Here is a 23,859-nt window from a genome sequence, read left to right as displayed (position 1 = left end):
CAACATGTCTCCATTTCCCCCACCACTCAGCCCCTGGCAACCGCTGTTCTACTCTCTGTTTCTATGAGTATGGCTTTTTTAGATTCCATATATAAGTGAGATCCTATAGTATTTGTCTTCTTCTGATTTATTTCACTTAGCATTATGCCCTCATGGTCCAACCATGTAGTCTAGATGGCAGAATTTTCTTTTTTCTTATGGCTGAATAATATTCGATTCTGTGTGTATGTGTATATAGAAATATATGGATATATAGATGTATATCACAATAGATATATACCACATCTTCTTTATCATTCATCTGTTGATGGACACTTATCTTGTTTCCATATCTTGGCTGTTGTGAATATGCTGCAATGGATATGGGAGTGCAGATATGTCCTCAAGATCCTGATTTCATTTTTTTTTTGATATGTACCCAGAAGTGGGATTGCTGCATCGTATGGTATTTCTATTTTTATTTCTTGAGGAACCTCCATACTTTTTTCCATAGTGGCTGCACCAATTTACATTCCAACCAACAGTGTACAAGGGTTCATTTTTCCCCACATCCTGACCAACACTTGTTATATTTCTTACCTTTTTGATAATAGCCATTCTATCAGGTGTGAGGTGATATTTCATTGTGGTTTTAATCTGCGTTTCCCTGATGGTTAGTGTTGAGCATCTTTTCACGTACTTGTTGGTGATTGATTTGTATGTCTTCTTTAGGAAGTGTCTGTTCAGCTCCTCTGCTTATTTTTTAACCAAATTGTTTATTTTTTGCCTATTGAGTTATATGAGTTCCTTATATATTTTGGATATTAACCTCTTATCTGATAGATGATTTGCAAATATTTTCTCCCATTCCATAGGTTGCCTTTTCATTTTGTTGATTGTTTCTTTTGCTGTGCAGAAGCTTTTTAGTTTGATGTAGTCCCACTTACTTACTTTTGCTTTTGTTGCTTGTGCTTTTGGTGTCATACCTAAAAAATGGTTGCCAAGAACAATGTCAAGGAGCTTTTCCCCTGTGTTTTCTCCTAGGAGTTTTACAGTTTCAAGTCTTATATTTAAGTCTTTACTCCATTGCAAGTTATTTTTTATGAGTGGTATGAGTCCAATTTTATTCTTCACGTGATTATACAGTTTTGCAACATGCCAATATTTTTATTACAGATTACATGTTAAAATGATATTTTAGATATATTGCACTAAAATATATTTTTAAAGTTTGACCTCTTTTTTTTTACATGTAACTACAAGAAGATTTAGAATTGCATATGTCTCTCATTATATTTGCATTGGACGCTGCTGTTGTATTCCGCTCTTCTTCTCCCCTAAAAACTCCAGCTCTGAATCTCCTGTCATCAGATTATATCACCCTTATCGCTCATTGCTGTAGTCCTCATTGTTATAGTCCTGTTCATTTCCCTTCATGTCTTCATCAAGTTAACATCTAGGTCACCAATACTTTTTTCAACACTACTGTCTTAATTCATGGTGAATTCAATATATGCTTGAGTGAACCTTCCAATACAACGATCTCTTGTTTCCTTGAACTTATCCCCTTGTTCAGCTCGTTATCTTGTTTACCTCTTGACCTCAATTACTCAATTCTATGAACACATCTAGCTCTTGTCTATAACAAGATTTGTCAGCCCTCCATAATGTCTATTTTAAGCATTTGACTCACTCTCTTGGACCACAACTCCAACAGTTCTTCAACCAGCACTCTGATGCATTAACCATCTTTTTTGCTATCCTTCAACCCTTGTTTCCTTCTTTCATTTATTCAACAAATATTTATCGAACACCTATTGTGTACCATGCTGCAGTCTAAGCACTAGAGATGGAATATCTCTGCCATCATGTGGCTTTTAGTTTAACTGGAATGACAAGTAATAGGGCACATTAAATAAGTAAAATATTTAGCACAATATTAGATAATAAGAGGTGCTTTGGAGAGAATTCAAATCAGATAATGGGGATATGAACTGTTGGCATGGAAGAGGGGAAGTTTTTAGAGAGATGACCAGTGAAGGAAGTAAAGAAGCTGGCCATGTGAATATCGGGGATAATGGCATTCTAGGCAGAAATAACAGCAAATGCAGAGTCCTTGAAGTGGGAGGAACTCTGGCATATTCAAGAAATAGAAAGAATGAAGGGAGCATGGCTGGAGCAGAAAGCAGGAAGAGAAGAGATATAGAAGGTGAGGTCAGAAAGATGCCTGGATAACAAATAAGGCAGGACTTTGTAAGTCCTAATAAAAAAACATTGGGAAATGATAGGAGGATTTTGAGCAGAAGAATGTCAAACTCCGATTTCCACTTGAAGAGGATTATTTTTGATACTGCATTGAGAATGGTTTATAGGGAAATAAGAGCAGAAGCGGAAAGACCTTTTGAAGGCTACGGTAGTATTTCAAGTGAGATATAATGGTGGCTCACACTCCCTGACGGATTTTGGTGTCTTGAGCTTTGGTTGTGGGTAGTGAGAAGTACATATGGAAAGCAGAGCCAATAGAATTTCCTGAGAGAATAAATAAGGGGTATAAGAGAAAGAGAGGAGTTAGGGATGACTCTGGGATTTTGGTTGGAGCAACTGATATGCAGAAGACAATGGGAGAACACGAGTAGGGGAAAGATGAGGTTAACTTTAAGATCTCTGTTGGATATCCAAATGCAGATGTCAAGTAAGCAATTGGATATATGAGCTTGGAGTTCAGGAGAGAGGTCTGGACTGGGGATACGTATTTAGGAAGTGTTGACATAGATGGTATTTAAAGCTACAAGGCTGCGTGTGAACACCAAGGGAGGGAATGCAATGGTAGGGGAGAGAAGAGAGTCGAGGACTTTGCCCTGGGCCACTCCAGAGTTAACAGGTTGGCAAAGGAGACTGAGAAGAAGCAACCAGTGGGATCAAGAGAATATGGTTTGCTGGAAGCCCATCTTCCTGGAAGAGACTGTATCTGGGAGGAGGTAAGAATGAGTTGGTCAGATATTACTGATCAAATAATACCAGAAGTGAGAATTGACCATCAGATTGTGCAAAGAGGATGCCACTGGTAATAGTTTTTGATGGAGTGATAGGGACCAGCAAACTTACCTCTTGTCTGTATTCCTATGATAATTTCTTAGTGGTCTCTTGGCTTTCTTCTTTGCCTCCCTACAGTTTATTCTCAACACACCCAGCATGGTGACTTTTTAAAATATATAGATCGTGTCACTCCCTTGCTCAAGTAGCTCCCCATTTAATGCTAATAAAAGTCACGGACTTTACGGTGGTTTCACAAAGCTCTATACAAATCTAGCACTTAGATTTTACTCTGATTTCTCCTATTCCTCCTACTAATTTCTCATTCAGTTCTAGCAACTAGCCTTCTAATACTCTTTGAAAATGCCAGGGGCCATGTTACTGGTTCGGGACCCCAATACCGTCTGTTCTCTGAAGCATGTGCCACAGGTATCCCTATACTGGCCAGCTCCCTCATCTCCTTCAGATCTTTGCTGCTATTCAGAGACTCTGTCAATGTAGCCTGGCATTTTTGACCTCCCGCCTACTCTGTTTTTCTCCTTCGCACTTACGACCTTTTTGCATTCTGACTAATATACAGATTTTTATTTTTATCAATTTTGTATTATCCTCCATTTGAGTGTCAACTTCACGAAGGCAGGAGTTTTTGTCTTTTTTACTGATACATCCTAAGTGTTTAGAGTAGTGCCTAACACATGGTAAGTGATCAATAAATATTGCCTGAGATGACAAATGTGAAGTAAGCTAGTCTTTTCAGAAGCCACTAACTATTGGATCCCTTGCCAAGGAGGGAAGTACTATTTTGTAGGAATTAGATGATATTAACTCAGCCTAATAATTAGCTTCTTGCCTCTCTGATGATTTGTTCAATTTTTCCTGAGGCTTTATACGCTTAGGGGAAGCTCAATAAGTAATTGTTGTCTACTGTGTTGGGAACACTGTAGCAGGCATCTGTGATTCATAGGCCTTCTCTAGAAAGAGATGTTACAAGTATATCAATAGCTGTAACAAAGTGTGACTAGGTTTGTTGTAAGGAATAATTACGTTACTTAAATTGGGAAGTGTTTTTTTTTTATGTTGAGGAAGATTCACCCTAACCTAACATCCATTGCCAATCTTCCTCTTTTTACTTGAGGAAGATTCACCCTTAGCTAACGTCCATGCCAGTCTTCCTCTATGTTGTATGTGGGTTGCCACCACTGCATGGCTGCTGGTGAGTGGTGTAGGTCTGTGCCGGGGAACTGATCCCAGGCCGCTGAAGTGGAGTGCACTGAACTTAACCACTAGGCCACAGGGCTGACCCCTTAAACTGGGAGTTTTTGATGATCAATCCAATGCAGACACATGCAGACACACAGTATCACCGCAGAGAGGCATATGGAATTAAAGGGCTGTTGTACTCACAGGTCCTAGAGAGGGAGGCAAGGCAAGCCATGTGGGAGCCGTGTGGGAGGAATGTCCAGGGAGCAGACTCAACCAAACTGGGGGGAGCTGGAGCAAGAGCGAGGACCTATGTGCAAGTGCCTTATTGGAGGTCAGGGTGGGGTGCACAAGCAAATGGGAGAGAGGATTTCACTGTTGTGTTTAAATGTCTCGAAGTCACAGTCCGAAGAGGGCAAGAAGGGGAACTTGTGGCAGGGACTAGCCTTATCATCCTGATACACGTAGGTTGGGTGCTCACAGGCTGTTTGTGGGGATGTTAAGTGATCAGGAAAATATAAAGTTTTAAATATTTGCAGTACACTGGGTGGTATTAGAAATAAAAGCACAGGACTTTGGATCCACATAGAAAAGGCCCCCTGGCAGTCTGTAAATGGTCTATTTCAGATTGAACACTCCTGTCCCAGAGGCATTATTGTCCTAAAGGCATAAATCTAGCCTTGTAAAACCTCTGTAAATAGGCAGCAGTGGTCTCTGTCTCCTTGCTTCTATCTCCGTGAGTCTCAGATGTCCTACTTACAGCCAGAGCTGGAGAACTGCAGAGCGGTCCCGGGCTGCCTCGTCCCCTCCCCACCTGCAGCTGGCATTGATCCTGTAATGTTTTTAATCAGTCTTGCTAAATACTTCCTGGAGGGAAAATGAGTCGTGATGAGAAGTAATCTTGCTGCTGCTTTATTCTGAAAAATTCAGTGACTGATTTACAGATACTGCGTATTCATCATGATCTCCCACTGTAGAAGACGGGGATTAAATTTCAGCCTTAAAGGTTATGGGATCCCTCAAGGCTTAGAGTATAGTAATGAAGAATTGAGAACCTAAAAAAAGGGATTCCGCAATCTGCATCATGAATAAACTATTTTATCATCAGGCCCTGCTTCTGATATGAATTTAGGATTATGTAGATAGGAATATGCCATGCGCTTTTTACTAGAGCCTTAGAATTTTCTCTGCTTTATATTTCACATATAACTTCTTTTAATGTCTTTCTCTTCAGTTTAAAGCAAGTTCTCTTTGTGTTTTTCTGAGGTCCTATGTAATTTCTTGGCCTTTCCCCACTGGTCTAGACTGGCTTTACCAATAAGGCCTCCTCAGCATGCTTAGAAGCCACGTTCTTGACTTGACACCCAAACAGAAGCATGCAAGTTACCCATTTCCTCTGAAATTTAGCAGATGTCCCTGTCTTCCCCTATGTATTCAGAGGAATACATGTTACCGAGGGTGCACGGTCTTCCTGGGCCCCCAAATCTGCTTCTTAGAGTTCTTGACAGATCTTCCAAGATAGTATTAGGTCCTATAGAGATGGGTGGTGTGCCTGTCTTAAAATAATATAGCTTTGACTTGAAGCATCTTGTCCAAAGAAAAAATTCCCGTTCTCCCTACTCTCTGATAAGGTCAGAAATAGGAAACTCATTCAAACTTTTAGGTTCTTCTCTGTAGTTTACTTTTTGTGTTTTTATGGAACCCCACTCTGATTTGTATAATCCCACAGTTTGGCATTAATTTATTTCTTAGGCTGGCGAGTCCTTTCTTGCGATGTCTTCCCTTATTCATTCATCAAACACTTGAGTGTCCTGTATGTGTTAGACACTATGCAGGGTACAGGGCTGTAACCAGTGAACCCGAGAAACACAGCCTTAGGCCTCATGGAGCTTATTCCACTTACTGTTCCTCTAGGAACTAAACAGGTTAAATTGATACTTGCGTAACAATTCTTCTAAAATCATGTTTTCTTCATGGACTAAACGTTATCTAAGCTTTTTTAGTGTACTACTTTAAAACCAAAATACCAAATATTCCTTATTTTTAAACAATTTCTTTTCTTTTTTTTTTTGTTGCTAAGGAAGATTTGCCCTGAGCTAACATCTGTTGCCAGTCTTCCTCTTTTTTTTTTTTTCAATTTGGCTTGAGGAAGATTAACCCTGAGCTAACATGTATACCAATCTTCCTCTATTTTTTTGTACATGGGACACTGCCACAGCATTGCTAGTTAGTGGAGTAGGTCCGCACCTGGGATCCAAACCCAAGAACACAACCGCCGAAGTGGAGTGCACAGAACTTTAACTGCCACAGGGTCAGGGCCAGCAATTTCTATTTAATTCTAGATAGAATGATTACTACTGCTAATTTTTATTTTACGGAAGATTTTCTTACAGTATTTTAATTAAGCTCTCAGTCCTCCTCCTTTCATCATCAGGATGGCGGCTTTGACTATGCTGATACACTGTAAGATTGAGCCGACCAGCACGAGGAGAGCAGGAGGCAAGAGAAGAGGCAGTGCCTCTTTCTCCCTTTGCCTCAGGACCATGAGCTACTACTTTATGTGGGAGGAGACTGTTCCTCCAGCCCTTTCACCTCCCTGCAACCCTTCTTTACCCCTTGTCTTATGTGTAAGGAATGCATTACAGTCATTTTATACATAAGCTTCCTGGAACTATATATTCAACAACAGGGAACATTTAAATAAACTATACTATAGTTGTAGGAAATGCTCTCTTTAAAGTGTTAAGTGAAAAGAGTAACATACCAAACTGCATATAATAACAATGTATGACATTAAAATGTAATATATTTTATTAATAATATATAATTATATAATATGTAACATTAATATAATATATGCTATTATCCTATATATAATAAAAATATTCATAGTAATGTAAATGTAATAAAAATAAGTAGAAGAGTATCTAACATTTTTTAAGCAGTCACTATGTTATGGAACATGTTCTAAATGCTTTACACTTATTAAATCGTGTCAATACCTCGCTTAATCCTCTTGGCAACCCTGGCTATTATTATCTGATTTTTACATGTGAAAATAAAAATGAGTTTCAGTAAAAAGACAGTCCGAGTCCTAAAGATTCTTGCATTCTAGTGGGATGGCTAACCTGTAAAACAGGCTCAGTCTTGTGTGCTGTGTATCATGAAGGAGGTGCCCACGGGTATGCTATGGGGGTGGATGGGAGAGGCACCAACTGTGAAGTCGGGGAAGATTTCAAACGGGAGGAACACATAAACAGAGTTTTACAGGTGAATAGGCAGATGGAAAAAACCTAAAATTTGTACCTGAAAGAGTTGTTTTTTTTTTTTTTTTTTTTGAGGAAGATTAGCCCTGAGCTAACTACTGCCAATCCTCCTCTTTTTGCTGAGGTAGACTGGCCCTGAGCTAGCATCTGTGCCCATCTTCCTCGATTTTATGCAGGGGATGCCTACCACAGTGTGGGTTTTGCCAAGCAGTGCCATGTCCGCACCCGGGATCCGAACCAGCAAACCCCAGGCCACTGAGAAGTGGAACATGCGAACTTAATTGCTGCGCCACACGGCCAGCCCCCTGAAAGAGTTGTTCTTGAAAGCTGACTCTGCCACTTGCCAATATGTGACCTGGAAGACGTAACTTAATTCCTTCATCTGAACAACAGAAATGATGTCTACCATTTCTTTATGGCTTATCAAGTGAAGTATAGTATTGAAAGTTCTATTTGGGGGTTTGATGCTGTTTAATTATTTAAAATTCTTTAAATATGTGACTCAGTTTTACTTTGCCTTTCTTAGGTAGATGTGATCGTGACATTGGGAGGACTTGCTGGGCGTTTTGACCAGATCATGGCGTCTGTGAGCACCCTGTTCCAGGTGACTCGCATCACTCCTTTGCCAATTATAATAATGCAAGAGGAATCTCTCATCTACCTGCTCCAGCCGGTAAGTGAGGAATAAAGATAAAGCTTCTAACACTTGAGTAGACTAGGAGAACACATCAGCTCAGTTTGTGTCTGAACTATGATTGAAGTTGACCATGTTTGCTGACTTGTGGTGACTTTAGTCTGCAGCCTCAGGTCACTGAAGAGGAAAAACGTAGAGGAGAAGCCTCAAAGTTTTCATTTTATTGCACCCAGAAAAAAAAGTCTTATAACGTTTAATTAAATTGACTAAGAATTCAAGTTAGCACTTTTGCATTTTGAGCAGCTGAATATGAATGCCACTTAAGAAAAATGTCAACAGAGGAAACACAAAGCTTGGCAAATATTTTAAATGGTATTCTCATATATTTTCATTCTTGTCACAGTTGGAAACTGGATTTGATTTTGTTAAGCACTTAAAAGAAAATCTTTACCTTTTACTGTTCGTAAGTTGCCTGCTTATTAATTTCACTGCCCCAGAATAAATTTCTAATCATGGTGTCGTTCATCTCCAATGGTAAACATCGAGGAAATTCTCTATCAATATAGTGCTTAGAACGGAATTCTTATTAAGTAAACAAGTTTTCTAAGGTTGATTGGTAGATTTCAGCTTGAAAAATAATCATTTGGTAATATTTTTGAAAACAGTGGACAGTTTTTTTCTTTTGTACCTCTCATTGTAATGGACTACTTACAGTGTAGCTTGTGCCCCATCTGCTAGCCACCGTCTGTAGCATGTCATTACCTACATTGTTGTTTGCTTAATACAGTGGGTGTAATGCATGCTCACCATTGTTCAGCCAGTTTTGCATTTTTTCTGCCTCTTTGCGTTGCCTGTCTTTGTTGCTTTCTGGAACACTTCCTATGAGATGTGGAAGGTGGGGGCCGAAGAATTCGGTTTTCAAACTCCATACTGTCCATTTATTTAGTCAACAAACAGTTACGGAATGTCTGCTACCTGTTGCACTACCGGGCAGTTGAAGATTAAAAAAATAGTAATATATGATCTTTGCTCTTCAGTACATGTCCAGTAAAGGAGTCATTTATAAAAACATAAACATAAAGCAATGTTAAAAGGCTAGCACAGAAAGATGGTGAAAAGATTATGTAATTTGGTAACAAGTGTGGTAAAAAAAGGCTTCCAGAGGCACTCATTAATTCAGCAAATATTTATTGAGTACCTGCCATATGCCAGGCACGTTTTCAGGAATACAGCAACCAACAAAACCGACAAAAACCCCTTGCTTTCATGGAATATACATTCTATTGAGCTTACATTTCAGCAGAATCTTTAAGGATGAGTAGATGTTGGCTGTGGGAGGTGATGGGAAGTCATTCAAGCCAGAAAGAGCCGCTAAAGAAAGATGGAGTGCAGGGTATGTTGTAGGATCCGCAGGTGATTCTGTGCAGCAGTGTGGACAAATGCCAGAAAGTCTAGGAAACTAGTTAGGATCTGCTTGAGAAGAGCTTTGAAATCTACGCAATGGAGTGCAAACTTTTTTTGCCATAGGTGGGAAGTCATGAAAAGATTTCAGTTAGTGGTGTGATGTGCACAGACATGCTTTTTGGATTTCTGATTACAGGTTTGTTAAATACCTAATTTCTCAACAACTTCTGAAGTTTGAAACTTTCTACCATTGTGAAGCATTGAGCTTCATTGTGTGTATTGAATTGATAGTATGATAGCTAAAGTAGTTAGTGTTAACTTGTCTCTGTGCAGATATTCTGGTTAATAGATTACTACTCAAAGACGCAGTAAAATAATTTTTAAAAACTAAAACTGGAAGATTGACAGAAAAAAACACATCTAAAAAATGACTTCTAGTCTTAAGATTTTTCCATTGTTTTTGGTGTTCTCTACCTTTCTATAATGTGTATAATTGTTGACTTCCTAAAAGGTATTCAGCTTAGGGTTCACTGGATTTCTTCCATCTACAGATGGCTGTCTGTCATCAGTTTGGAAACCTCTCAGCCATTATATTTTCAAATATTTCTGCCTTATTCTCTTTCTCCCTTCTTCTGCAACTCCAGTTAAAAGTATATAAGATCCTCTAATTGTATCATGTATGTCTCAAAACTTCTCTTCCATATTTTCTATGTCTTAATCTCTCTGGGCTGCTTTCAGAAGTCCTTCAGCACCTCTGTAATCTACTTCTCTTCCACTTCTCCTGTGTCTGTTTTTCTGCTAAACCTATCCAGTGAGTTTTTAAGTCCTACCAAGTTTTTCTTTCTTATATGCTTGTCCTTTACTCACATTTTCAAGTCTTTCTTAAAATATAATTGTTGTACTTACTTTACAGTCTATAATAATTCTAATATCTTCAGTCTTTATAGGTCACTCATCTTTTATGTTCACTTCTGCTTGTAACCTTGATTCCTTCTGTGTTTTGTGATTTGGGGCTATGACCTCATATTTCTGGGAACTTTGCCTGTGGGAATTATCTGACGTGTGGGTTATAAGTGAGTCTGAGGAGAATTTCAGGTGGACTCCTTGCCCAGTTATTTGTAGGTGTTAAACACTTAGGACATTTCGTTTGAGACTGTTTTGGACCATCTAGGCAGTGTGAGTCCTGATGCTAATCCTGCTGGGAGTCTGAATCCTGGTTACCAATGCTCAGGGGAGACTTGTTCTCTTGTCACCTCCGGAGTGCCAAGGTTTCCCAGGGGTCCAGTGGGAGTGTTATATTATTCACCTTGGCACTGAGAGTCTCTGCCTTATGTGGTGCCATCTCCTTTTCCACTCTCGCCTTGAGTAGGCCTGGGGCTGTATCTCCTGAGGACCTTCCATCCTTGGAGGCCTTAGAAGCCAAAGCTCAGGTTCATCGGATTTGGTAAACACCAAATATTTAAAAGATGAAAGTTATATTTGGTATTCTTTTTCAATCAAAACTTAGTTTTTGGCATCTGAGTATTCTTTAAAAAACAAAACAAAACAGATGTTTTTAAATTTTAAACAATTCCTTTTAATTCTTTTCTAGCATTTTTTATTGTTTTCAATTGTTCAAGGTTCTACTCTACCATACTGTTTCTATAAGTCAGGTTCTACCCTGTCTATGTTGCAGTTACAATTAACCCCCCAATCTCAGGTGCTTAAATGAGATTAGGTTTTTTTTTTCTCATTAATGGAAAATCTGGCGTGGTTTGGGCATCATCCTCCATTTTATTTCTACACTAATGGGAACATGTTGCAGCAGCAGGGGAAAAAGCATGCTAGAAAATGGCACCACATGTTTTAAAAGGCCAAGCCCAGCCGTGATTTGTGTCACCTTCCACGGGAACACAGTTACATGGCCCCAGCTCCACTGCAAGGTGATCTAGGAAAGGAAGGCGCTGGCCCAGGGAGAGGAAACACTGTGTGAGCTCAGAAGGTTGTTTCTGTCAAACTGGCAGAGAAAGTTGAGAAAGTCTCGAATCATGACCCTACATCATTTCTAAGAACATGATTATCTAATTTTTTTTCATTTGTGGGATATATCAAACTTTAGTTAGTTAAAGCAGAATCCCCAGTTCTGCAAACATGGTGATCATATGAAGTGTACTTGCATAGCCTGCATCCCCCAACACAATGCCCTCTAGATTCTCTCTCTGATAATTTTGATGTGTTGCATTGAAACAATTAGAGAAGTAATTACTACAGAGTATGGAGCGGAAAGCTCCTGCAAGACCATACCCTCTGGCATGTAGAAGAGTGACAGTGTTTAGCACAGACTTGCGCCTGTGGGGTCAGCAGTGCTAGCTTTGCTCCTTTTTGCCACTCAATTCTAGAGAAATCTTCCCAGAGACACATCCTAAGTCCCTGCTTTTCAAACATTTTTAGTGAGAGAATAGTAAGACAATTAATAATACAAATGCAAAAGTCAAAATGAGTATGTTTGAGGATTTAAGATGTGAACCAACCTCATAGAGGCTACCATGTTTTTAAGCAGTTTTAAGTGTGCACTTATGAAATGCGATTAACACTAAAAATCAATTAAGATCTATACAAAAGTTATTGCATAGAAGCATTCTACTTCCTAGAAATGAGACTTACATCATTGGAGCTGAACTGGCTCTGCCAGGTGTATTGTCCTGTAACTGTGTGTTATATGTTATACAGCTACTAGAGTGTGCATATGTATTAAGTACAGTACATAGTCTGGGAGGATAGTCAGAAAGGATGTCTACAGATACTCTTCATTGTTAATAGGACTTATTGTAATCACAGTCAGGATGGACAGAAAAACACCATAAATTTAAGTTGAAACCATTATTGTGGAAGTAGACTCAAGACAATCAATCTGGTATGCCTCAGCGCCAAATAAAGAATGGTTGAAAAATGTTTTAATCTATTTTTTAATTGCAAGTCAACAAATAGCTGTTCTCAAGAAGGAAAATAATTTGGGGGATTTTATAAGAAGCATCTCATTTGAGCTTCATAAGAACACTGTGAAGAAAGCAGGACGGATCATACAGTCACACAATAAAGTCACACTTTTCCACTACACTACATTTCCTTTTTCATGAGGTAAATAGACTAACGTGCAAATGACAAACTTTTAAAACATGTCATAGTCCGTAGGCTGGTAATTCTTCACAAACAATGTATAGCTCAATGGCCAGTTGTTGTGCGTATAAGTGCGTATGTATATAAATACAGTCGTGTGTCACTTAACAATGGGAATACTTTCTGAGAAGTGAGTTGTTAGGTGATTTTGTCATTGTGCAAACATCATAGAGTGTACTTGCACAAACCTAGATGGTATAGCCTACTACATACCTAGGCTATATGGTACTGATCTGATAGGACCACCATTGTATATGCAGTCCATCATTGACCAGAACATTGTTATGTGGCATATGACTGTATATATATATATATACACCTGTATATATATATATATATATATATATATATATATATATATATATATATTTATATATATTCTTCACAACATTATTTTCAAATAAGATAAATCTTGAATACATTTTAAGGATATATTCTACCTTGTTGCTGTCCCTCTAAATTAAACAACAGTGATTCTCTGAATTTTCTTCAACAAAATCTACAGATAGTAAGACTCCTTATCATTTAAGCAGGTTAAATAAGACTACCATTGAGCTTTGCTAAAATACTTCAAAAGTGGTAAAATTCAATGTAAATGTTTATTATGAATATTATTTTTGAGGACAGTGTCTTCTAGAATTTGTTCTGTAATTATAGATGATCTGAAATTGAAGGTAATAGTGGGAGGAATGAGACATCCTATGGAACCGTTTGTTGGCTGGTACGTGTTTTCGTGCTGTGCCCTGGTGAAAGAGCCAGCGCTGCGTCTGCCGGACTACTAAGTGGCTAAGATAGCTCTGGACCATGGGACTAAAGTGTGCTTCTCTTGGTCTTTCTAAAAAAGCCGCCCTACCCTCAAATCATCCTAGTGTTCCTGTAATGTTCTGTGTTTCTTTCAGAGTCTACATGTGAGACTCTCATGAGACTGTGTTGTATAAATAAGTAATCGTCGTTCATTCATTAAAGTTATCTTAGTCGTTTGCAACTGACCTGTATGTCCAGTAGCAATTCACATGAAGTTGTTTAGATTGTTCCAGGCTGAAGTCTCTCATCTACGTTACCTTTTCGATCCCCTTTCTGTGACTTATTTTTATTAATTACAAATTGAATTTTAAAACGGAGATAATAGTGTAGCTCCAGGTCTATATAAATATGGAAAAATGCTTGGAATTTTTTAGCTGGTTGATTTTTTAGTATATAATGTCTTTTATGTTGTGTTTTGGCATATTTCACTTACTGTGGGTCAAAATGTCATGAGTGAAAACCTCAGTAGGTAGCGTTTACTTTGAAGGAAGGATCAATCGGCCATTTTTCAATAGAAAATTAAAAATAGAATGCATAATAGCTCCTCCCTTAAAAGTAAGCATCCCCCTTTTACTTCCAAAAATGTGATCTTAATAAGACGTCGTGACTTTTTATGAGCAGGAGATTTAATAAACTCGATGAGAGACATTTTAGATATGAAACATCATTGATGTCAGTTACTGGTTGGTTATATTCCTTTTGAAGACAGTCAGGCGCTCAGAGCCATGTTTATCATGCCAGCCATGCAGACTGTGAATGGCTCCAGGTTTCACATACATACTTTCTCATTTTCTGGTCCTGTGCTTCTCAGGAGTACAGAAACATTAGCTTCTGTACACTGAGCATAAATTATCTTTTATCTCCAAGTTTTATGGCAGTTGGTAATACAAGTTAATAGGATTTATGACCAAGAAATGAGATGTCCAAGAGTTAATAAGGCGTGCCTTCTACATTATCCTAAACCTTGTTCAGTGGTTCCTATTCAGGATTCTAGTATCTGATGTAGGAGAATGGTGTTACAGAGCCGAGTCCTGTCAGTTTTTATCTCACTTGAACAAACTTCTTAAATATGTTGTAAATATTTCTTCTTCATGATCTTAGTCGTGTTTACTACTGCTTGTTTTTTCTCTCTCAGTAGACCAATTATTTACTGTATAAAGTCCTGACATTTTATACGTCATGCATTTGTAATGCTGGTAATGAAATGGTAGAAATATGTTAATAGTCTGATAGAAAGAAGCTGAATGTTGATGTTGTAAATTTGGCACGCATGATGGTCTCTGCTGAGAACTGAGGGTTTGGATCTGGCTACCCACACGACACATGTCCAGCACAATCTGATCAGTGGTAACGCCAGAGAAGTGTTTCTCAGAGTGATTCGGAGTGAGGGGACAGGGAGTTCTCAAGTCTAGACAACACTGAGAATCTTCTCACCATTTCTTAGCCAATGATAATTCCTTGCTTTGGAATAGTCATTATTATTTCATTCTTCTTTTATATCTTCTTCTCATATAATTCTTGTATCTTGGCCTTTTAGAAACTATAGTATTAACTGTATAGTAGCATAGAACCATTAAATATTAGTGTAAATAGAATAAAGCCTTAGAGCTCATTTATAGATGAGCAATTACAGGGACATAGAGGTAAGGTGATTTATGCAAGGTTATGCACAGTAGTTCTTTGAATGAAAATTTGTGATGACAATGAAGTAGATCTCATGCAGTGGTGGTCTACAAAAGGACCCCTGGGCAGTTCATATCTAAGAACGGCCTGCCACGCTGAGCCCTCGCAACCTCCTTTTCCTCTTCCATAAGGCAAATTGCTAATACCCATGCCTTCCTCTCTCCTGCACCCACCTAAGCTTGCTACACTGGGAAAGTTCTGCCGCCCACTGTCTGACCTAAATGTTCTTTTCCTTCAGATTGTGTCCTTGCCTTGCTCACTCTTTTTCTTTGGTTGGTCTGCTCTGCTATTCCAGGGCAGCAAATTCGTCTCCACATGGATATAGACACATAAGTTCCTTAAGCATCTTCTTTGCTCTTGCTTCAAACTTTGCCCAGCTTTCTAGGGAAGATGTTTCTATACCCATTCTCCCTTTCTCTTCTTTCCTCTTCTGTGTGCTTTACTCCTCCTCCTCTATGTGGCATTTAAAAAATATAAAACAAAGACCTGTTCTATTCAGAACAGTGTGTTAGTCTTACACATGTTAGTAGGAAAACATAAGATTTTCATGTACAATAAGACAACCAAATTCCAGAGCTGTACAACTCTCAATTTTTGTAAGTGCCATAGCATCCCCTTTAGATCTCCATAGAAGTTTTCCCTGTATGGTTTAATTCGACGCATTTTCTTTAAGAAGTTAAGCCACACATTCATAAAGTGTTTACTTTGAGGGGTTGTGTTCTGTTTTGTTGATGTGCAGCGTAGAACACTTCAACAGCAAACAGTCTTCAAACACCTGTTATGTGGTAGACACTGTGGTAGGCACTGAGAGTGTGGAACTAAAAGACACTGCTTATGTTCTGTGGCTCACAGTTTAGTGGAAAAGAGAGAAGAAGAAATAGCAAAATTTAGAAATATAAGAAAACACTGTGTGCTATGACAATGGCATGGAGAAAGCATCTAAACCAGGTTGGGCATGGGGCTGGTGGTAATAATGCGGAAAGTTTCTCAGGGGAGATATTATCTGATGAGGAGTTTGGCAAAGAAGGGAATAAAGATGTTTAAGGTGGAAGGAATATCATGTGCAAAGGTGAGGCGACCTTAAAGAACTTGGCACATTTGGGGTAACACCAAACTTCTGGGTCCTGGGGAGCATTAGGAGATGTAGCTAGAGGTAAGAAGGGTCTAGAACATGAGGGGCTTGTTTGCATTCTCAGCAAGATGGTCTTTATATTGATGGCAAAGTTCAGGTATTAAGCATTTTATCCAGGAGAATGGCATTAGATTACCATTTTAGAAACTTTAGTTTGGTAGCAATATGGAGGATAAATTGGTTAGGGAAGAGATGGAGACCATTCAACTCTTTTAGAAATCCAAAAAAGAAATGGTGAGTAAGTAAACTTAAGAAGTAAATATGGGCATGAAGAAGAGATGATGAAGTTCATTGGGATGTCTGCTTGAAAGCCTTCATTGGAGGAACACAGAGGGAGAACTCAATGTCATGAGTAGGATTCTGGATTAGGCAACTGGGCGTTGTCTTTCTTTGAAATAGAGAAGATGAGAACAATAGATCAAAATAGGAAGATGGTGAGCTGACTTTGGAATATAAATAGATTGATCTTTTTTTGGATCTGGGTAGAATTGCCTAAAAGGAGGGAGAGAGGGAGTGCGAGAGAGCCTGGCAGTATACCTTGAGAATTATCAACATATACATGTTGGAAGTGGATTCTTCTCATCCTGGAAGAAGGTATAGAGTGAAAAGAGCAATGGCACATGGTAGAACCCTAGAGAACAACTTAAAGGAGAAGAAATAGGAGAACTAAGAGAGTGATGTCACTGAAACAAGGAGGTTTAATGTTTCAAGAGGCAAGGGAGTGATCAGCCAGGGTGTCAGGAATATAAAAGATACAGAGTTTGGCAGCTAGGAAGAAACTTGTCAAGGTACAGTTTTCTTAGCAAAACATGGGTAGAAGCCAGATTACTACGAGTTGGATAGGAAAGGAAGTAGAAACACATTTCTCTTGTATTATTGTTTACCCCTTTTCATTGTTCCCTTATAGCAGTTGATTTTGGGGACTAACCTGGAAACTAATGACAGCTTATAAATTATTTTGGTGAGGCCATTTTCCAAGTTAAAACAAACAAACCCAGAACACGTGTGTTTGGGATTATGCTTTTATTTCTTTCCAGGTATGACCAGGAGTGCAGCTGCCCTGTTGCACCTTTATAAGATAGCTTGTGTATTTATGTACACTAATTGTATCGCTGTACACTGATGAGGTCCTTTCAGCCTATTTTAAATCCATCTTCTCTTCCAGAACAAGCAGAAGCATCTCCTGGTCTGCTCCCAGCTCCACAATCCAGATAGACCCTTCCGTTCCTCCTCCTCCACCTCCTCCTCCTCTCCGTCGCCCCCTTGGTCTAGGCATAAGCATGAACCTTTGAGCCAGACTTTATAATCTCCGTTTCTGGTCTGTTGTCTTCTCAGTGTTACGTGGCCTACGGAAACTGGTGCATCTATTGATTTCCACACTGACCACAATATTCCTTTCTCTGTCAAAAATATTTTTTAAGTCATTCTCTTCTTTTAAAGACCTACTCAAATTTTCTGTCTTCTACACAGAATTGCCAAATAAATCTCTCTAACCTTCACTCATCAGGATCATTTTCATCACTTTTTAAAATCTTTTTTTTTCCTGTGGGTCTCCAATAGTACATCCATTAAAACGAAATTTATACTTATAACTTTTCTCATTTTCTAAACCTTAAAAAAATTACCATTGCATATTTTGGATCAAAGATGAAATAATTGTCACACTTAGTTCATCCAATGCTAGCCAAATGCAAATACACAGGAAATTTTAGGTGATCTAAATGTACTATTTCCATGATCAAGAGTGTTCATTATTCCTCCTCTTGTAAGATTCAGGGTGCCTGGGTGACCCAAGATGGGAGTCAGAGGCCATGACTTAGTCTACGTATTTCCCTGTTGGCATGTGCTTTCTTCCTAGTTTGTTGGAAGCTCATTTGGGGCAGGGGCGGTGGTAAATGTGGGGAGGTGATTACTTCTTTTAGTGGCTAGTAGTATGCTTCTGCTCTTGAGCAAATAAATGAGAATGATGGTGGCAGGGATGGTATGTTTTAAAGCAACATGGATTCAATGAAATCTCAAGGGGAAAGGTGTGAAATAACAACCCTGATACCCGCCACTCACCCACATAGCATACAAGTTCTTTGACCTTAAAGGAGTCTTTCACTCAGGGAGATAAAAAGATGCCCATCAGCAAAAAGCTCTGGTGATCCCTCAGTGATTCCAGAGTAGCAAGGGAGGAAATATCAAATTCAATCTCCATGGAAACTGTTTAAAAACTTATTTGAACATTGGCCTTTCATTTTCAACCATGAGTGACAGAGAATTGGTTTTGGAGACTTGATGCAATCCATAAGAGTGCTGTGTGCAGGTGAAAAGATAGAAGAGAGAGCATCAGCGTTTGTCTGAGCTCTGTCATCATAATTTATCATAATCCAATTCTCGGTAAAGTAATGGAATATTGGACGCTGGGAGTCATCTTTTCCTTTACCCCCCCACCCCCCAGTCCTCTGTGGCAAGGACGCAAGTACACTGTGTCATGTATACTTAGTTCAATTGAGCATTGCTTCAGCCTCTTCTTTTGATTGAAAACAAAAGGTTGCCAATGTGGTATCAATGAACTGTGAAGTGATTTGAGTGTTACCAGCAGGGAAATGAAATGAGCCTCTGGGAAGAAGATTGGCACAAGTGAAAGTTTCTATATAAAGAGCTTCATACAGCTCCAGCTGGGTTGTATTACTTCTCACCCAATTAAGATTTCTTTTTTCCTTGAATTTGGGAGCATTTTGATCTTATTTGTTCCAAAAGTGATCAAAACTGAAAGTGAAGAAGAAGTGGAAAATTTATCCAAATAAAGTTAAGCTAGGAGGGCTGGGATTTGAGGGCACTTATTCAGACTGTTTATTCGCCCTGGATATTTTGAGCTCTTCCAAGGAGTGGTGCATCACTCTCTTGCACACACACACAACACATATAACACACATGTGTGTGTACACACACACATACACACATGTAACATGCACATGCATGTACATCCACACCCACACACACATCTCCCCAAGAATCTCAGCTCTTCTATGCCAATCTTACTGAGAGGAAGCAAAGTAAGTATTCAGTCTCTCAAGTCTATTGGGGAGGATATTTTTTGGAAACCATTATCCTGTATAGTTGTCTTTTATTTATTTATTTATTTTCAGGTGTACATCATAATATATTTCGAATTCTGTGTAGATTACATCATGTTCACCACCCGAAAACTAATTATAGTCCATCAACCCTTTTGCCCTCGCCCCTCCCCCCTTCCCCTGTGGTAACCACCAATCCAATCTCTGTTGCTATGTATTTGTTTGTTGTTGTTTTTATCTTCTACTTATGAGTGAGATCATATGGTATTTGATTTTCTCCCTCTGACTTATTTCACTCAGCAGAATACCCTCAAGGTCCATCCGTGTTGTCACAAATGGCCAGATTTCATCATTTCTTATGGCTGAGTAGTAGTCCATTGTGTATAAATACCACATCTTCTTTATCCATTCATTCCTTGATGGGCACCTAGGTTGCTTCCAAGTCTTGGCTATTGTGTATAATGCTGCAATGAATATAATTGTCTTTTAAAAGCTCTACTTAGTCCTTCATAACTTTGTCCTGATCAGAATTAAGATATTTGACTTAAATGCGTGTGAAATGTTTAACAGTGAAATTTATAAAAACGCATCAGAGTCAGGAACCAAGTTAGCAAAGCAAAATATAACCCAAGATGATTGATAGACTGAGAGAGTTAAACTTACTTTGACAGATAATAGGATTAAAGATGTCCCCAACTCCACATTGTCTTCTGAAGCAGATTGAGATACTGCTGATATGATATTAAGTAGATAGCATAATCTAAATGTTGAAGACATACTGAATATTAATATACCACTGAAATCTCTTGAGAGCCATGCATGAGTTATAAAGTAGCCTCTGTATCTGAAAGGCTGGAAAATTACCAAAAATAATATTTTGAGAGTTATACAGACTTTGACAGTCTATGAAGTACCATCATCATCCCCTCACTTGATTCTCCAGCAGTTCTCTTAAGCAAGCAGACAGGTACATTGTTCCTGTTTCTCAGATGAGGAAACGATGACTAGAACATCATTGCAAGTATAAATACATTCACAGTCTAGGAATTTTCTCAATCCTGGTCCTGTACCCTTTGCTTTATAGCTGTCTATTAGAATCTACACGTAAACTCTCTAAATTTCATTAGATCCATATGGAGGCCTCCCAAAGATTGAAGGAAAAGTAACTAGTTACCAGTATCATCTGTGCACTGAGAATGGTTCATTCCAGAGTACACACTGACACCATCAGCATAGCTTTTTTTCTCCCCAGTCAGCTGTTTTATTATAAAAATTGTTATACATACAGAGAATTTGAAAGAATAGTATAATGAATGACATATTCCAGCCAACCATTTTTAATTTTTTAACCTCTGTCTATAGATGCATTTTTTTTTTGGTAACCATTTGAAAGTAAATTGCAGATATCACATCACTTTATCCTGAATATGTCAACACGGGGAATGATATTTAGAAACTAGGATTCAGATAAAAGATATGCTTATTACTACTGTGGTGACATTGCTTCTAGATCCTTTTCAGTGAACAGAACTAAGAAACAACAAAAAAAGTTGTGTGGGTGTATAAATCATGAGTTCATATTGATATTTCGAATTCAGTTTTAATACATAGTTTTTAAACTATTTTTATTTCTTCAACTCAAGTCCTCGTTTGAACTAACATACTTTTTTCATGCTATAATATATAGTAACTAGTTTCAAAATTATAATACTCTTATTACTACTATTAGTAAAACTACTGAGTGAAATTTAAGATTTGTTTTCAGGTCTTTCTGTTTTTAAATTATATCCCAGAGTACTGTGTCTCTAATTTGTCACTTGACCTGTTAAATTTTGTTCTTTCTCTGGTTATGCTACTGATTTAATATAGATCTTCCTCAACTTACAATGGGGTTATGTCCTGATAAACCCATTATAAGTTGAAAATATTATAAGTTGAAAAATGCATTTAATTCATCTAACCTACCGAACATCGTAGTTTAGCCTCACCTACCTTAACTTTGCTCAGAACACTTATATTAGCCTACAGGTGGGCAAAATCGTCTAACACAAAGCCTATTTTATAATAAAGTATTGAGTATCTTATGTAATTTATTGAGTACTGGAGTGAAAAACAGAATGGTTGATGGGTCCAGCATGGTCGTAAGTGTATCGGTTGTTTGCCCTGTGATCGCCAGGCTAGCTGGGAGCTCCAGCTGCCCCTGCCCAGCATCACGGGAGGGGGTCGTGCCCATACCAGTAGTCCTGGAAAAGATCAAAATTTGAACTTGGTTTCTATTGACTGCACGTAGCTTTCACACCAATGTAAAGTAGAAAAATCTTAAGTTGAAACTCTAAGTTGGGGACCGTCTGTATACTCTTAAGTTCATTTGTTGCTGTTTATTTGAAATTATAAGTTTTTTTTAAAAACGATTCTTTTAAAATATTTTAAAGTAATTACATATTTTAAAAAGCAAAGCTTCATAGAAAGATATCATCAAGAGAGGTCATGGTTCTGTAACTATCCCCCTCACCACCAATACCCTCTTTCAGAATCTTCCAGATTCTTGCAAAAAGTAAAATTAAAAACAAATAGGTACACATATTCTCATTTTCCCCTTTTTATACAAAATTTAGTGTGCTATATACCTCTATCTCTTCCTTTTCTCACTCCCTGTATTTTGGAGATGATGCTGTACTCAGTAATAGAGATTATCCTCATGCTTTTATGATGGCTGCTTAGTACTCTGTTGTGTGGATGTACCTAAATGTACTATAATATATCCATGTGTAGCTTTTTGAAAGAACATACTGGAAATTCAGACTGGAAAGTTCTTTGAGTTGTAGCTATGTATATTCTGTAAACATTCCTCAGGTGATTCTATGTACATTCTGATTAGAGACCTGTGTTGCTCTCAAAACACTTCATGAGGTGGAGACAATGTGACCCAATTTTAAAGACCAGCACACTGGGTCTTAAAAAGGTGAAGTGGCTTCTCAAGGGTTATTCTTCCCTTTAAAGATAAAGCCACGTTCCAAATCCATGTCAGACTGACCCTTTAGCTCTCTACATTCCATGATTCTGTTTCCAATTACATGATTCATGAGCTTGGTATGATGCCACTTAGTGTAGAAGAAACAAATTTTGAAAGGTAAACTCGTTAAGCAAGCATAAGCTACAAAGACCGCAGAATTCTTCTATAACAGAGAATTAGGCTTCACTGCCACCTTTTGTAGAGTGGAGGTAAGTTTTTAAATAGAAAGAAATGAATAGACATAACCAGTTTTCTTATCAAGGAAGAAGAACATTCTATTATAGCTGAATAGTAATGATAATAAGCCAAAGTCTTTCTTTTTTGGAAAAAGCCATGTTGATAGAGGAGCCTCAAAATTGATTAATTGCCTACACGTTGGCCTTTCCAATTGTCTGATGATAGGAAGCCAATTTCACTCCTACCAGACGCCCTCAAGGTAAAAGGCAGAGAGTATGGAACATTGGTCTTATTTTATCAGTCAAGTTTAATGTACAAAAATGCTGCTCAAGGGATAGTGGAGAAGGATTTATTTTCTCCTGGGTGAAGCTAGCCTATTAAGAAGTGGGCACTCTTTGAAATTTTGATAATAGTAATTGAAAAGCTATGAATAGAGCTTAACATTTTTTTCTGAGCATATGTCACACTATAAAATATTTCCAAGAGCAGAGCAAGCGCTTTGAAAAATAAAAGGACTTTGACAATTTTTTTCATGTATTTATTCAACTAACCTGTTAATGACTTATTTTTCAGGTATTTTGCAATAGTGGAGATGAATAGGTTACTCTCTAAGAGCTAAGAGTATCTTCTCTAAATAGGTCATTATTACAGAATAAGATAAGCTCAATATTACAAGTATATACGGAATATTAGGGAAGCATAGAGAAGCCACATGTAATGTACCATAGACAGGATTCCTGGAGGAGGTCATATCTGAGCTAGCCTCAAAAGTAGACAGATGAGTAGGGGTTACTGAGAGTTAAGGGATCAGAAGACCCCTAGAGAAGATGGTGTGAGCAAAGATGTACAGTGAAGAAGCCGCACAGTTTATTAGGGAGAACTGTAGAAACCCTGATGTTTCTGGGAGAGAAAAGAAGGCTATGGTGATAGAGGAGACAAAAGAAGGGAGACAGGAAAGCACTTGAAGATCACTCCTGTGCCATGTTAAGGAATTTGGATCTTAATCCCTTAAAGGTTGACAAATGACTTGTCACTTTTGGGGGTCACGAGCCTGTTCGAGAATCTGAAGAAAAGTATGAACCTTCTCTCCAGAAAAATGTACATTTATACATATGCTAAAATTTTTAAATATAATTTTAAGAGTTTATAGTAGCCCTGAGCCTATCCATAGAGTTCCACTTGGAAACTGACTCTTTCAGACAAATTCTTATATACCTCGTTATCTTACCAGTTAGTACGGAAAGGGTTTGGTTCTATTCATAGACAGGCGTTTCACATTGAGTTATGAATAGAAATTATCAAATGGAGGGTAGCCA

General features: G+C 38.2%; 1 protein-coding gene across 4 annotated transcripts in view; it reads left to right on the top strand.

Moving 5' to 3' along the window:
- Positions 1–23,859, top strand: part of TPK1 (thiamin pyrophosphokinase 1) — a 316,777-nt gene that overhangs the window by 183,319 nt on the left and 109,599 nt on the right. For all 4 annotated transcript variants that reach the window (XM_070616678.1, XM_070616679.1, XM_008522611.2 and 1 more), the window contains one exon: positions 8,005–8,151. In XM_070616678.1, coding sequence (XP_070472779.1) covers positions 8,005–8,151 — 147 coding nt within the window. The remainder of the gene's footprint in view (positions 1–8,004; positions 8,152–23,859) is intronic.

The sequence above is a fragment of the Equus przewalskii genome, chromosome 4 (genome assembly GCF_037783145.1).
Source record: "Equus przewalskii isolate Varuska chromosome 4, EquPr2, whole genome shotgun sequence".
NCBI lineage: Eukaryota > Metazoa > Chordata > Mammalia > Perissodactyla > Equidae > Equus > Equus przewalskii.
Note: the sequence above shows the minus strand (reverse complement) of the source record. Positions and strands in the feature narration are given on the sequence as shown.